The sequence below is a fragment of the Gastrolobium bilobum genome, unplaced genomic scaffold (assembly GCF_033153095.1).
Source record: "Gastrolobium bilobum isolate Gb01-03AN ecotype WA unplaced genomic scaffold, APGP_CSIRO_Gbil_v1 utg67448, whole genome shotgun sequence".
In the NCBI taxonomy this organism is placed as follows: domain Eukaryota; kingdom Viridiplantae; phylum Streptophyta; class Magnoliopsida; order Fabales; family Fabaceae; genus Gastrolobium; species Gastrolobium bilobum.
Window position 1 is genome coordinate 128,671 of NW_026897538.1, and position 16,836 is coordinate 145,506.

Sequence of the window (16,836 nt, forward strand, 5' to 3'; positions counted from 1 at the left end):
AGTTTCTAACAGTGTTAAAGAGGAACGTGAATGAAAAAAACCACAAGGGTTAAGTGTTTAAAAATAAAACATAGGGATGTAAGTGATTCAAAGCAATACCATAAGGTTTTTTTTTTTAACTTTTCCCTTAAAACTAAACATTTATATTTCAAACTAATAATCAAGTGTTAATAATATAATTGAGACTAGTTATTTAATTCGGCTCAACCCAAAATCTTAAAACATTTAGTTCATAGGTCCTCTTATTTATATGGACTTCACTTGCTTAATTATTAATCAAGTGTGAAATCCCATATTGATATAAATATCATCTTTGGGAGGGGTTTAAAGTCTTAATTCTGAATCCGCTTTGAATAGGATTGCTGATAAACCTTTAGTTTATCATGTTTTAAGAACTAATTTTACATGAATTATCTAGTCAAATGTATGAGAATTAGGGTTTATTTGTGGAAAAGCATGAACTATTGAAATATGAATTAAATAATTGATTTTTTCTTGCTTTGAAGGTAAATGAGTATAAATGAGAGCAAATATGAAGTTCAAAGACTTGGAGCTTAGAATTGAAAGAAGTCATCAAGTGCAAAATAGAAGAAATTACATCTTTTGAAGCAGAGGCTTAAGCTCCCAACAGAGAGCTTAAGTGCCCAAATTGCACAGAAAGAGCAAAAAGCTTATGTGAGAGAAAGCTTAAGCGTGTTACCATGAAAAATTTCTCTGCGAATAGAGGGCTTAAGCGCCCTCACACTAATCTGCACTACCATCCCAAAGGCTTAAGCTCCTGTTACAGTCCAACTTAGACTCATTTGATTGTTTTCACTTAGGGCACAGATTCTTCAACCTTTTAAAAGGAAATTGCAGCAGAAATCAAAGGAACGGATCACTCTTAGGAGAACGGAAGCTGAGAGGAAGCATAAGAAGCGCGTAGTCCATGTTCTTGAAAGTCACAGACAGGTTTGGATCACGTATGCATTGGAAGCATTGAAGACTCACCATACTATCATATCCATAAAGTTTGGGGAAGATTTAATCTTTTCTTTCATTCTTGATTTTACCATGTTAGTTTAAGTTTTTATCTGTAGTTAGGGTTAGATGGAACTCAATTGATCTTTTATGTTTTGAATGAATTCTTAATGTTACTCTTCCTTTTTATTTTGAATGAAGTTATATTTTCGTAATGCTTTCTATGAGCTTGAATTTTGTAGATTGATCTTAGGTAACTGCACGGCAATAAGAATGTTGGTGCATGATCCGTATATGATAACTTCATAGTAATCTTTATGATTTTAGGGATAGACATAGAGTTTTACGCAATCTATGATTCTTGAACGTAAGACTTATTTTCTTGAGGAATAACCGAGAAAATAAGGTTCTCTCAAGATTATAAAGATTTAGGGTGTCAGGGAATTGAATCCTAATCAAATTAGTAGAATCGATTGGCTTATTATTATGGACGAATAATCTAAAAGAGTGAATTTAAAACATAAAGGGGAGATTGGGGGAAGTTGAAACCTTAACTACGTTTTTTATCTGTCAAGTAATCCAAATTTTTACGTTCTTGTTCTTGTTTTAATTTGTTTTAATATTCGAACCCAAATTGAATTTCACAATTGATTTTGATTGTCTAACTTAAGCGGAAGTAGTGAATTGGTGATTGAAATTATAATCCTTGTGGTAACGATTCTGTACTCTTTATTACTTGCACGATCAGTGCACTTGCCGAGTCTGCAACAATTGCCTCCAATGGACGATGCATGTGGTTTATCTATAAAAAATATCCTAACAATGTTTCCTTTAAGTGCGAAACCTCATATTGATATATGTCCCCTCTTTTCGAGTATCCATGTCCAAATACTTCATCCGCCTCTAGCCAGAGACCATACTAGCTACAGCCTAACTCGGCTCTGATGACATAAATAAGTGGGCCAGGGAAACTCATGACGGAGGACCACCGTTAATGAACTAAGCTACATTAACTGAAACAAGTGAGTCTAGTAGTAAATCTCAACCCAAAATTTTAAGACAATAATTGAGTTCACGGTCCTTTCCATTTATATGCACTTAGCTCATTTACAATCAAAATAAGACTTCATCACACTTAAATACCCCAACATAACTAAACCAAAACAAATTAAGAATAAACCTGGAATCATGACTTTTGCTTGTTATGTATTATTATTGGGAAAAGTGTGTATTATTTTGAAGGATGTAAATTTGTGTCATTTTAAGTGAGAGAAAGAGATAGATAAAGGAGGAGAGAAAGTGGACAAAAAAATATAAAAATGTAGATCGCATATTTTTAAGAGAGTGAAAGGATATAGATTCTGTCATTTAAAAGAATAAATACTTTTTCCATTATTATTACAGCAGAAAAATTTGAAAATGATATAGATCGAATTACCTAAAATGACAATAAAAGGAAAACCAATCATTCTTCTACTGATATGATTAGTCCATTAGTATATTCAGTGAACAGTGCTTCTACGAACTTAGACTTGAATACATGATATGATTAGTCCATTAGTATATTCAATTATTAATTACAAAGAAGAAATGATTACTTATGCGACAACGTAATTACAAAAAGGTGAAATAGTTTCGTGGTTGCAAGAAAATAAAAAAAAAAAAAAAAAATTTGATTAATTTAATCAAATTGAATATTCATATAATCACATATACTCTTGGAATCCAAAGAGTTAACAAACAACCGATGAAAGAGGATGGGTGCTACATAGAAAAGCATTAAAAAAGAAAAGACCAGATGAAGATGAAAGTGTGATCTACTGATTAGATTCCCCTACCGAGAGTAACTAAGATACACAGCTTTCAACAACAAGGAAACGAATTCTCTTATATGAAAAAGTAATTATGTTATTTAATTATAATCATTTATTGATGATAAAATAAAAGATAAAAAAATATATAATTTTTAAATAAGTAATTATGATCAAATAATATGATAACATAATCATTTTGTCACGTAAAAAGATTCAAATCCGATGAAAATAGTTATTACTAAAAAGTTAATTAAAGGAATACAAAGACAGGACAAGAAAACAGAGTAAAAAGTTAACTGCAGTGTCATCATTGAAAATGAATATAGATTCCAGGGATGGCTCTGTAATTTTACAATGCCAGCTTACAAAAGATGCTCTCCCTGTTTCACTCTCAAATCATTAAAAACATCAATAAACACCTACCTCAGTAAAAAAATGTAAGAAATAATAAACACTCAGATCCACCTACAATTCTTTTGTTTTTGTTCCTCTTTTTTTCTCAATTCAACAATTAAGAATCGAACAAAACAAAATGCTATCAAGAAAGTTCTAGAGCCCTTAATTACTATCACGGATCATACATTGCAAAATGCAGCTACCTAAGCTAGGCAATAGTATGCACAGGACCCGGGGTCACTAGCGCCGAACCTGGAGTAGGTGTACTCATAGGCGGTGCTGCCACGCTCGGAGGATTCGGAGTGGTGGTTTCCGGCGGCGGAGGAGGCGAAGGAGGAGGAGGAGGAGATGACTGCAGCAATGGCGGCGGCGGTGAAGATGGGTTGGAGCCAAGGGGAGGAGGTGGTGGTGTGGGGGTGGTGGTGGTAGCGGCGGAAGCAGGAGGAGAAGTGGGGTTTTCAATTGGGAAATTGGGAGTTGGAAAGGTAACCGGAGAAGAATTGCAGGAACCATCGGAGCATTTGTTGGTGTTGTTGTGGTGGTGACGGCGTATGAGCCCGAATCCCAAGACAAGACCCAGAACAACAAGCACGGTCACAATGAAGATGAAGATCTTTGTTGCTTTCCCCACGTAGCACATTTTTTCTTCTCTTTTTTCTCTCTCTCTCTCTCTCTCTGTCTCTGAAGTGGTTCTGGCAGCTGAGAAGATTATTTGATTTTCTGAAACAAAGGATGATGGTGGTGGGGGCTCTCTCTGGCTGTCCTTGTAATTTGGTTTCTCTTCTTCTTCTTTTTTTTTCCTAGTACAGATGCTCCTTCTATCTGTTTTGTGTTTGTCTGGTTCAGCAGAGATGGGTGTTGTGTGTCGTGTTAATTTGTTCTTTTTCGTCTTTTTCTCATGGCGTTTTTGAGAGAGAAAGAAAACGGAGAAAGAGTTGCATATGAGGACTTATTGTTAGTTATGGCTACCTTATAAATAAGGCCAGAGAGTGGGGGGAGTTAATGTGAGCACGTGAAGGCCAATTCAAGTGTTAGAAAAATAAGGACCACGGTCAAGGTCACTTTTTGCACTTTACTGTGTATCATATTGGCTGCTCCTAACACTCTGTAAGCATTACTTATGTTAAAATTTAAAACCCCTTTTTTTGCCATTAGCATAAGCCAATTTCCACCCACTAAAAAAAAAAATTATAAAAATGATTCTTTTACCTCAAGAAATGCTGCCGATTGCCACTGATCAACTTCAAAGGAAAAAAAAAAAAAAAATTATGTTGTAGTAAATCAGATTTTAACGTTTTATTTATTTAATTTTGATTTTTTACATAACATTCCTTTTCACTGTGTCAGAGAACCTTAGACCGAAGGGTAGCAATTGAGAGATGCATATAAAGTTGGACATTAATTCTCGCAAGTAGGTAGGGCAATGTTACACTCAAGAGTGTCCAATTCACATGAAGGAATCTACTATGAACGAGGATGAATCAGATGTTAATTTTGAACAGTTAAAAGTAGAATAGTCAATTATCATAGAGAACCGAGCCTGACAGACATGCATGTCTGCCACGTCAACGTTTGTGATAGGATTGCCCGCCTCCTCTAATAATTGTATATTTATTTTATGGAAAAACTACTTTTATGCTACATGTGATAAATTTTTCTCCTACATATTTTTCGATAATTGTGCCATATTTTTTTTATTTTTTTTTTTATTTTTCAGGTGGTGAAGCCTACAAATTTATCTCTATGACATGAGATAACTTATCTCCTTTAACATGACATTAATGAAACTCTTTATTTTATTTTATTTTATTTTACTTTCCATATTAGGAATTACGATCACTCATTTGAATGAAATTAATCCTTTTTATGATGTAAAGCTAATGATATTTATTATTGGCTCCAAATGGTTTCGCTTAGAATTTGAATCCGTAACTTTTCAGTTATAAGATCTCTTTTTAGGCACAATCCGTTTACCAACTATACAACACCTTGGGTTAATGCTTGTATATTTTAGTAAAAAATGTTTTAAACAATGTTGAGATAGTCTATTTCAATAATTCGAAATGATGGACTCAACTAATTTAATCTCACACAAAAAAAAAGTTGTACTTTTGTTTGATTAATTAAATTAATATAAGTATTAGATAAAAAAAATATCGTAAAGGAATATTATAAATTCTTTGAATTTTTACTATCCACTAAATTAGATTACAAAGTATTATTCTTAAATTACAAAGCATAACATCAATAACTCTCTTTTAATTGAATTGACTTTTGCATATTTAAGTGGGCCGAGGACATAGCCCAATTGATACCCACTATTCGCTTTATGATGCCAACCAGATTCGTCGATCCTAAAATTAAATTCTGATTGAATAAAGCCCAATTGAAAAACGTAACCCAAAGGGAAAATACACAAAAAAAAGAAAGAAAGAATCGTGGACATTGTGAGATGCACATGAAACGCTAGTGAAAAAATGACACTGACGGTCTAGAAGTTCTCACTATCTTAAGCAACATCCACCACTCCCGCTTGTGTTGTGTGTCTTGTTCCTGATTTGGTCCATAATTTCCCGAACCGAACCCCACCAAAATAAAGCTGTGTTAAAAAAAGGCTCTAATATATATATATATATTATATATAATGTAGATAACTTATTTACAGTGAACTCAAAACAACGTCGTTTTGAGGCAGAAATTAAAGTATTTTTATAATTATAATTTATTTCAAGATTATAATAGTCTTTTTTTCTTATAATTTTTTAATTTTTCAACCAAAAATGACGTCATTTTGAAAATGTAGATAACTTATCTATTAGAATCATTAAAGCCATATATAAACAGAAAGAACATAATAAAGATTGCCATTGCTCACTCTTTCTTCCCCCTCTCTCTCTTTTGTTGATAGATATTTTCATTACATGCAATGGAGGTTTATATAACTTCAAGTAAATAATATTAAGAGGTGATTAATTAGGTTAATTAACGGGAAATGGAAAGCGTGGTGTGTACAGCACCACATGGAACGGGGACAGGAAGAATCACAATTGAGCTTCAAGAAAAGTATTTTCAACAGGGAATGCAATGGAGGGGCAGAGCTATACGTGTGGAAAGAGCAAGGAAGCCAAGAACGAACCATGCCTTCCAATTGGGTTGTGGGCACGTAAAGAAACAACGTGGTGTTGGTATGGCATTGAAAGCTGCAATTGCTGAACCAAAGGTAACCATTTTTTTTTTCTCTCATGGATAGCAAATAACTATAATGATAGTACTGTATCATCAAGCTGTGGTCACAAGTTAGAACAACTCGGTAAGAAATTTGAATGGTTCATTATCTTTGCACGTGCCCTTTCTTTTTCTTTTTTTATTCCACCAAATATAATTTTAGAGATAAACGAAGAAGAGTGTTAAATGTTTATGACTAAGATATAATTTATCATGACAAACTCAAAGAATTAAAACTTGTCACCTCAAAAATATAATTAGTGTTGTATTAAAAAAAAAAGTTTAATTTAATTTCTCTTTTCATTTTTTCTTGTGACCAATCAAAATTTTATAAAAACTCAGAACGGAAATTTGAGCAACATAGGCTATTTCTAACTACAGTTTTGCCCTCATAAAGAATCATATTTTCTCTTTATTTTTATTTTAAAAAAAATAGATAAAACTATTTTCCTCCTCGTTTTGTTCTTGTCCTCACGTTATTTCTTTTTTCGCTTCTATTAACAACAGTTTGCCTTGTATAATGGTGGGTCGGAACCAATAGAAGCATGTAACCTTGAAAATTCTGAATTCATAAAATGCAGGCACCAATTGCTCCAACTTACGAAGATCCAATGCTTGCAAATTATGTACCAGTATATGTGATGCTACAAGTAAGGCATAAAACTAAAATTTCTGTCTACATATATAACCATGCAACAACATATGAATGTGTTGTATTCCATTTTAAATATGTGTTGGTTCCTGCCAGTTGGGAGTTGTTACAAATGAGAATGTCTTAGAAGACAGAGTGGGACTAGAGAAACAGCTCAAGGAGCTGCACGCAGCAGGTGTTGATGGGGTTATGGTTGATGTCTGGTGGGGTATCGTAGAATCCAAAGGGCCTCAGCAATATGATTGGTCTGCTTATAGGACATTGTTTCAACTAGTTCAAGATTGCAAATTAAAGTTGCAAGCTATAATGTCATTCCACCAATGTGGAGGGAATGTTGGAGATTCTGTTTTCATCCCACTACCCAAGTGGGTACTTGAAGTTGGAGAATCAGACCCTGACATCTTTTACACCAATCGAACAGGTTATAGGAACAAGGAATGTCTGTCCCTTGGCGTGGACAACAAGCCTTTATTTTATGGACGAACTGCCATTGAGGTGAGAGCTTCTTGAAAATTTGTTATTTACAACTCTGCATGTTACTTAAAGCTCAAGTTTAACTAAGCCTTATCAGTAATTGTACAAAGTCCAATTTTGGGAACTTTATCTTGAATTTAAAGGAATTGGTTGGTCTTTCTGGTCACCAATTCAAGCAATCTGACTATAGTCTATATTTCCCTCTTGACAAATTGCTTACTGTATCCGTTTATACAGCAGTGATTGTTAACATGTTTACTTCTTGATGTTGAAATTGGTTGTTTGATACAGATGTATCGTGACTACATGAAGAGTTTCAGAGAGAATATGGCAGATTTTTTGGAATCTGAGCTCATGATAGACGTTGAAGTAGGACTTGGCCCTGCGGGGGAACTCAGATATCCCTCTTACACACAAAGTCTGGGGTGGGTATTTCCAGGTATTGGAGAATTTCAGGTGAGTTTGGACTTTTTTGTTGTAGCAATTGGTGCATGGTTACATAAACTATTCGGTTATATCACTAAAAAGAAATAAGGTTTTAGCTTTATGGTATATATTCACTAGTCATATCATAATGATAATGCTTTCCAATTCTAAAACTTCTTTAAATACATCCAAAATCTTGCAGTGCTATGACAAATATCTTAAAGCTGATTTCAAAGAGGCTGCAACAAGGGCAGGCCACCCTGAATGGGAGCTTCCTGATAATGCTGGGGAATGCAATGACAAACCTGAATCTACAGAATTTTTCAGATCAAAGGGAACTTACCAAACAGAGAAAGGGAAATTTTTCCTGACATGGTATTCCAACAAGTTGCTGATACATGGTGATGAAATCCTGGATGAAGCCAACAAAGCATTCCTAGGCTGTAAAGTGAAGTTAGCAGCAAAAGTAAACTCTTAAATATAAATGGTAAATTAATAAGCCCTTTTTTTTTTGCATCAATCAGCTAACAGTTTCTTATAAAAATAGGTTGCTGGAATCCACTGGTGGTATAAAACAGAAAACCATGCTGCAGAGCTTACTTCAGGATATTACAACTTAAATGATAGAGATGGATACCGTCCTATAGCAAGGATGCTCTCCCGACATAATGCTATTTTCAACTTTACATGTCTTGAGATGAGAAATTCTGAGCAAAGAGCTGAAGCCAAAAGTGGTGCCCAGGAACTTGTTCAGCAAGTAATTTATTCCAACTTCATATCCAATCTAATAATGCCTTCTCTGCAAAATCAAGAGAATTTGTGATTGATAAACTCCATGACATATTGCTATTCAGTGAAACAAGTTATCCACAATGTAGCTTGTTTTGAGCTCATTCCTTTTCTATAATGTATGTGGTATAGTTATTATAGTGAATGCATAAAACATAGGCGTGAACTAATATAGTGCAATCACATAGGATTAGAGAAATGATTCCTGCATGCATTTTCTTGAAGTCACCATTTACATATCTTTCCTACATAGGTTTATTCTAATTTGTGTATTCCCATGCAGGTCCTGAGTGGAGGATGGATAGAAAACCTTGAAGTTGCAGGGGAAAATGCACTTTCAAGGTATGACCGTGCAGCTTATGACCAAATTCTTCTAAATGCTAGACCAAATGGTGTTAACAGAAAGGGCCCTCCAAAACTAAGGATGTATGGGGTGACATACCTCCGTTTGTCAGATGAGTTACTGCAGAAAACAAATTTTGACATATTCAAAATCTTTGTGAGAAAGATGCATGCTAATCAGGTAACTTAGCTTTACTCCATTTAATTAAAGATGATAATGTTTTCATATTTTGTGGTGTGTGAAGTGAAATAATCAATGTCTCTCCCCCCCCAATGCCAAAAATTTGCAGGATTACTGTCCAGAACCAGAGAAGTACTATCATTACACAATTCCTATGGAGAGGTCAAAGCCAAGGATTCCACTGGAGGTTCTTCTTGAAGCAACCAAACCAGTGAAGCCATATTCATGGGATAAAGAAACAGATATGAGTGTTAGTGTTAGAGCTCTCACTGATGTACTTGCCAATCTAGTAGCAATTATCTTACGTTTATTTAAGCAAAACCGAAACTAAAAATGAGAAAGGAATGGAAGGAAAGGGTTAGTTTTTCCCCTAGTACAGAAACTCATCATCACTACACGCATCTGTTTTACATGTTCTGTATATATCTATAAGCCTATATAACACGGCTTTTCAAAGTGTACCAAATAGTGGTGATAATATGAATATTTTTATTACAATTATATACTTATGCAAATGCTAAATGACAGGAACGAAATAAATTGTTTACGCAAAGTTTTAATCTATCTAAGCTCGAGCAAATAATTAAAGACCAGCATGTTATTGAAAAGATAAGTAGAAGCAAACCCAAATAACGAATATATTATATTATTATTGATCATATAACTAGAAGCTTTACATTGATAAGATCACCACAATCACAGAAGCAGAGCATGCAAGGTTGTCCAATCTCCAACAATGAAAAGAACAAAAAAAACAAAAAAAATCCATTTCATGAAACCGTTGGAGATGCGGGGTATCGATCCCCGTACCTCTCGCATGCTAAGCGAGCGCTCTACCATCTGAGCTACATCCCCATATGAAAATATTCTCATTATATTATAAAAATTACCACTACTTTTGCCAAATAATTGCTTATATACTTGTTGAGAAAATACTACAAGGATATCCAAAAAAAAAAAAAAGAGAAAATACTACAAGATGAAGCTCACTGGCTCAGAGATAGATGATTAATTTTGTAAATCACCTTGAACTTTTAATTGTCTACCACAAAATTGCGTATTTGTTAGCATAAGATATAAAAGCATTGTTGGAAATGGGCTTTATTAAAAAAATATTGTTTTTGCAATTATTAAAAATAAAAAATTATGAATGCAAACGATTAAGCAGGGTGGCAGTTTGGGTTGACCCGCCCCGTCACCAACCCACCAAAAACAGGATAGGGCGGGTTGATCCGCCAAAAAATATGGGTTGAAAAAATGAACCCCCTCCGTTTTATGGTGGGTTGGCGGGTCAACCCACCAACCTGCCAATTAAAAACAATTAATTAAAATTCAAAAATAAATTATATTTTAAGAATTTTTCTAATATTATTTTATTTTATTTCACATTTCTCTATATTTTTTTAGTCTCAATCTTAAATGTATACTAATATTTGTCAAACATTCTTTAGAAATTTATATATAGATGACATTTGTCATAAATAAAATTTTTATTCTTTATTTTTTCTAGGAAGTACTAAGATAAAAAAAAATTTGAATATCACAAAAATTTAAGGACTAATGAAATACTACTTAATTGTAAAAAAAAAAAAAAATTATAACCCGACGGGTTAAACCCGTTTTGACCCACTTCTAGGCGGGACAGATTGAGGTGGGTTGATGGTTTGAAAACCTCAACCCAACCCGCCCCGTTTTGGCGGGTTGGCGGGTTGACCCGCCGGACTCAACCCATATTGTCACCCCTACAATTAAGTAATAAATACTATAGAAGAGAAAAAGAAAAGAAAAAGTATATTGCAGAAACATTGTTTAAAAAGTGACACTTGTAATTCATTTTTATTGAATAAAAAACTATGGCGGATTGAATTTTGTTTTCAAAAAAATAAATTAATTTTCGGAATAAAAAAAGTGTTCACTTTTTCTACCGTCAATATAGATAGCTTATTTATATTGAGTCCAAAATGACGTCGTTTTGAGACAAAAATCAAAGTATTTTTATAATTATAATTTATTTCAAGGTTATACTAGTCTTTTTCATTATAATTTTTTTATTTTTTAACTCAAAACGATGTCATTTTGAAAATAAATGTAAATTACTTATCTACCTTCCTTGTTGAAACATTAAAGTCATACAAAATATAAAAAAAATTATTTGATAAAGTTTGTTGTGTAAAAATAATTTTTTAGAATCAAATAGGCCCTACATTTCTAGATTATAGATTCACAATTAATCATTGTACTTATTTATTTGGGGGCAAGAAACTAAATATTAAAACTCATAGTAATTGAAAAGTCAAAGATATGAGGACATAATCATGACGGGCACCCCACATTGTTCTCCTCACGTCTCTTTAGGACTTCAACGCGCCGTTGTCTTTCTCTCTCTTCTGACGTCCCTTCCCTCAAACACAACAAACAACAAACTTTCAAAATCACTGCACAAATTCTTCAACTGCAACCTCAAATTAATATTAATAATATCCACATTTGCATGAATCGGTTTCTGGTCTCACGCACGTTCATTTGAATGGTTCTTCGCCTTACGTTGTAACATCATCAAATAATAACTCATGTTGTCATATTCCAATCTGATTCTGCGTTTCTAAGATTTAGAGGCATTCCCACCTTGGTGGGTTTTTCGAAAAGTTGAAAAATTTGGATATTGTTATAATCTTTGAAGCTAAAAGCTCTTCGACCAAGGTGCATGCATGCATGTGGTACGTTTGTTGCATTAGAGACTAGTTGAAAGGATTTTCAAGTTCAATGAGATGAAAAGGAGATTATGCGTTTTGGTTGGTGAATTTGGAAGGAATTATGCCAAGACCTGGTTATGCGGTTGTTTATGTCATTCTTCTTTGCGCGTTGGCCAAAAGGGGCTCAGAGGGGAAGAGGTGGAAACCCGAGGAGTTTTATAGAGACCATGCTGCTTTATCAATGTCCCTTCATTTAGATGGAAAAAAGGTATCAAAGTTTTAGCATTTGTTTCTCTCTTTTTCATTTCTTCTTTTTATTTTATTTAAATTCATGATTTTTATTAGTATTCTGAATGCAAATTGAATCGACTGCTATGAATTCATCATAATGGTGGTTTTGAGTTTGACAGCTTTATTCTTCTACTTGGTGTTCTTTTGTTGTGTTGTATAAGTTTTCTTGCATTTCATCAAATTATCTTAAACTACTTATGCATGTGTATTACATACCTATTATGTGATACCTATGTACTTTATATGACAGATATAAAAGGTTTAGGTTCAATTCAGCGCGACTTTATTTTACCATGTAACTATTGTTAAGCATATATAAATACTTACCAATTACCATTTTTATCTTGAACACCTTGATCTAGCAAAAAGATGTCTAGCTAGCTACAAGTTGCAGTTAAAAGAACACCTTGAATTCACTCAATTGTGTCACTTTTGTTACCATCTTCTGTATGCTGAATTGCATTTGTTCAATCTATTGATACAGGCAGAGCAGGCGTGGAAACATTGCAGGAAAGAATTGATAGAGAGGAACAATAATATTGAAGACTTGAACATGCATCTATTGGAAGGGAGTGATGACAAGAGATCTACTCTTTCAATAGAAAAGGACATACACAAAGCAACAAAATTTCTGCCTCCCCATATGAAACAATACTTTTTGGATTGCATAACAAACAGAAATCCTCCTACTCCTGTTTCAGAAGAGCAGGGACATAGTCTGAGGAAGCATCATGTGTCAATCTTTGGTTTTATAGGTGGTCATAGATATTTGCTTTCCAAGCCATCACCAAGCCCAGTTTCTGTTTCATCAGCCAAATCTCCATCTCCAACTCCGAAGCTCCCATATGAAGATTTGCCACTCTTTGTTCCATCTCCACAACCTCCTCCATCTCCTCTTCATCATGTTTTTGATCCCATACATGATAACAAACAAAAGAAGCCAATCATTTTTGCTTCCATTGCATCAGGAATTATAATCTTAATAGGCTTGTTACTATGCTACCGTGAGGTAAGGAAGAGCAAAAAAGTTGAAAGAGATGACAGGCCTTTACTCATATTAAGCTCAAGTGATCTCTCTGGTGGTATGTCTATGTTTAGTTTTTTTTCTATATTAACTGATAATGATAATGAAACATTACAATTTACAAAAGGGTCATTCAATCAATGTTTCTTTGGTATTCAGGTTCACAGAGGTCTATTGGTATGGAAAATTCTGATATGAAAGAATCTGGTACTAGCTATAGAAAGAACCCTTCTATAAGGACTTTGTCCATTAAGACTGAAGACAACAATGCCTCATTGGTTGAGACAACATCATCATCATCAGATGGCAAGGGACAAGTACCAAACTCTCTATTACAACCTCCTCCGGGAAGATCAGCCCCTGAGCCTCCACCTCCGCCGCCTCCTGCTCTTGAGCCTCGCCCTCCGCCGCCTCCTCCTAGAGTATCTCGGCCTCCACCTGCTCCTCCCAAACCAGTGGCAGGTAGAAATCAAGATTCACCTCTAGGACCACTTCATTCCAGTGATGGTGGTGAATCTGATGCTCCAAAACCGAAACTAAAGCCATTTTTCTGGGATAAGGTTGTTGCAAATCCTGATCAAGCAATGGTTTGGCATGAGATCAGCGCAGGGTCATTCCAGTAAGAACATTTAAGTCCAGTCAAAATCAAACTTTCCATTAAAAGTAGTAAAATATACCAATATGATAGCTGACATTTATTACAACTTACCAGGTTCAGTGAAGAAAAGATAGAGTCTTTATTTGGCTGCGCCAACCCGAACAGAAATGAACGAAGAAAAGAGTCACCATCTCTAGAACCTTCTATCCAGTGCATTCAGATTATTGACCCTAAGAAAGCACAGAATTTATCAATTCTTTTACGTGCTCTGAATGTAACCACAGAAGAAGTTATTGATGCCCTTAAAGAAGGTAACTCTCTCTCTCTCTCTCCTTCTCTGTGTCTAAGTGTGTCTTTCTCTAGGGGACTAGAATTAAGGGAAAGCTACGTTGATCTCAAGCATAAAAAATTTCGTGACTAATGATGTTACTTCAGCTCCAATTAAGTAAATTTTACTTTATAAGAGAGTGGTTATTAGTTTCTGTTGAAATTTTGAACCCATTTCATTGTCTTGTTCTTTTCATTTTTTCCTCTTTTATATGACTTTGTTCATGGGTTCGAATCCAGGAAACAGTTTTTTTGCAATTATGCAAGGGTAAGGCTGCGTACAAGAATTTCATCCACCCCATACTCGCTAGTCGAGTTTAACGGGGAGTGATTTTATATGACTTTGGTTCTGGCAAGACATTCTATGTCAATTGCATAGAATAACCTCACACATTAAGAAAGTTCTGACTTAAAGCTACTCAGTACTGTTTAATTTAACATTATATGCTGTTCATTTGACATTTATGTGTGCATGATACCAAGAATTAATGGTTTGTTTTTTCTTTTTTTGGTATTTACGACTTGATATACTTTTGCTCTGATGATGGTTCGGTGAATATGTTAGGACTCAGATTTCCTAGATTGAACTTAGAATGAATGACAGATGTGTTTTTTAAGTTTCTTTCTATTATGGTTCTGCTTCATTAATTTTAGCATTCAAAAATCAAAGGCAATTATTGTTTTTTGGAATTTCTCCAAGATTAACAGTGTGAATTACTTGCAATATGTTGATTGAATCAGGTAACGAGATTCCTGTTGAGCTCATCCAAACAGTATTGAAGATGGCGCCAACAACGGATGAGGAACTGAAGCTAAGGTTATTCACAGGGGACGTTACTCAAATTAGCCCTGCAGAGGGGTTTCTCAAGGCCTTGGTTGACATTCCATTTGCTTTCAAACGTCTTGAGTCTTTGATGTTCATGTTTACACTTCCAGAAGAAGCCTCAAGCATTAAGGAGTGCTTTTCAACATTAGAGGTGACAATTAGATTCATGAATTTTTCCTTTTTTCTTTTTATCAAATTCCAATCTATATTTAAAGTTACACAATTCTTTCTGCATATTAGCTACAAGTTTGAATGAAAATGGTAGAAGTGGAAGAGACAGAAAGTGAGGTTCATTTTATTTTTATTTTTTCTGAAAGAGGTAGGTATTATAGGAAAAGTGTACTAGTTTAGGCGTAGAAATAACATTGTTGGGAATAGTAATTGACGATGAACTAAAGCATGCATCATGTCAATTTCTACCTCTTCCCGGGTCTTCATCCACTTAACTATTACAAGTTTGATTGATGTTTATGCATTCATGAGATCTGGTTACCTTAAAACAGAGAAAAAGTTAAGAACTAACACGTTTGAGGTTGTTGTATCTGATCTTAATTTCAGGTTTCTTGCGACAAACTAAGAAAAAGCAGGCTCTTCCTAAAGCTATTAGAAGCAGTTCTGAAGACTGGAAACCGCATGAATGATGGTACCTATCGTGGTGGTGCTCAAGCATTTAGGCTTGACACTCTTTTGAAACTTGCAGATGTAAAAGGAACCGATGGCAAGACCACACTACTTCACTTTGTAGTTCAGGAGATTATACGTTCCGAGGGTGTAAGAGCGGTTAGAACAGCAAAAGCAAGCCAAAGCCATTCTAGTATGAAAACTGAGGATTTCATTGAGGACACCAATGAAGAATCAGAAGAGCACTATCGTAGCCTTGGCCTTCAAGTGGTTTCAGGTCTAAGCAGTGAACTAGAAGATGTGAAAAAGGCTGCAATTATAGATGGTGATGCACTAACAGCTGCAGTGTTTAAACTTAATGTGTTATTGAAAAAAGCTGAAGACTTGCTGAACAATGATTTGAAGAATCTCGAAGAAGATAGCGAGTTCCAACATTCCCTGGCAAGTTTTGTGGAGAAAACAAAAGGAGAAGTGTCATGGTTAATGGAGGAAGAGAAGAGGATAATGGCTCAGGTTAAGAGCGCTGCAGATTATTTCCATGGGAATGCAGGAAAAGATGAAGGGTTGCGTTTGTTTGTGATTGTACGTGATTTCTTGATAATGTTGGATAAGGTTTGCAAAGAGGTGAAGGATACAACAATGAAGACAGGGAAGGCTTTTATTTCCAAGATAGAGGCTCCATCCATGTCATCCTCTCCAGACAAGAGTCATCCGTCACCTTCTGATGTACATAGGCGGCTATTTCCAGCCATAGCAGAGCGGCGAATGCATGACTCTAGTTCTGATGATGATGATGATGAGAACCTACCTACATAGCTTTTACTATGAAGTTATGCAAGTGAGTTTGACTTGAGAGCATAAATTTCTACTTCATAACGTGGCAGGTGTTGCTGACTTTAAAGTCAATTATGGAGACAGGGTCCCTAACCGTATGGCCAATTCAAGAATCAATGATTATCCCCACATATTAATACTGAACTTTTCAGCTTTATCCTCACTCAGACACCTCCTAGAAAAACTTCCCAGGACGTCACCCATCACAAAATTGCTCACGCTTAACTATGGAATTCTTCCGTCATGGGCTAACGAAAAGTAAATACATCTTGTTAGTATAGGTAGTACCAATTAATTTTTATAAACTATTTTCAACTGTACCGTCCGATACCAGCACAGTCTCTAAAATCTCTCTCTTTCGAG

The 16,836-nt window shown here is 34.9% G+C and overlaps 3 protein-coding genes and 1 non-coding gene across 4 annotated transcripts; 2 read left to right on the plus strand and 2 right to left on the minus strand.

The window, feature by feature from the left end:
* Window positions 1–3,378: 3,378 nt before the first annotated feature.
* LOC133307838 (classical arabinogalactan protein 9) lies at window positions 3,379–3,810 on the minus strand. The gene has a single exon (XM_061508396.1). It carries the CDS (start codon window positions 3,808–3,810, stop codon window positions 3,379–3,381), a length of 432 nt encoding a protein of 143 aa, XP_061364380.1.
* A 2,259-nt stretch (window positions 3,811–6,069) lies between these two features.
* Window positions 6,070–9,727, plus strand: LOC133307847 (beta-amylase-like). The gene is made up of 8 exons (XM_061508406.1): window positions 6,070–6,390; window positions 6,977–7,045; window positions 7,144–7,542; window positions 7,813–7,977; window positions 8,150–8,413; window positions 8,495–8,704; window positions 9,020–9,259; window positions 9,369–9,727. Exons 1-8 carry the CDS (start codon window positions 6,163–6,165, stop codon window positions 9,588–9,590), a joined length of 1,797 nt encoding a protein of 598 aa, XP_061364390.1. The 5' UTR covers window positions 6,070–6,162; the 3' UTR covers window positions 9,591–9,727.
* A 314-nt stretch (window positions 9,728–10,041) lies between these two features.
* Window positions 10,042–10,114, minus strand: TRNAA-AGC (transfer RNA alanine (anticodon AGC)). The gene has a single exon. It is a non-coding gene; the product is annotated as a tRNA-Ala (tRNA).
* Window positions 10,115–12,073: 1,959 nt separating this feature from the next.
* Window positions 12,074–16,455, plus strand: LOC133307839 (formin-like protein 3). Its single transcript, XM_061508397.1, has 6 exons — window positions 12,074–12,220; window positions 12,728–13,340; window positions 13,427–13,886; window positions 13,980–14,176; window positions 14,934–15,169; window positions 15,577–16,455. The coding sequence occupies exons 1-6, from the start codon at window positions 12,074–12,076 to the stop codon at window positions 16,453–16,455; spliced, it is 2,532 nt and encodes an 843-aa protein (XP_061364381.1).
* Window positions 16,456–16,836: the final 381 nt, after the last annotated feature.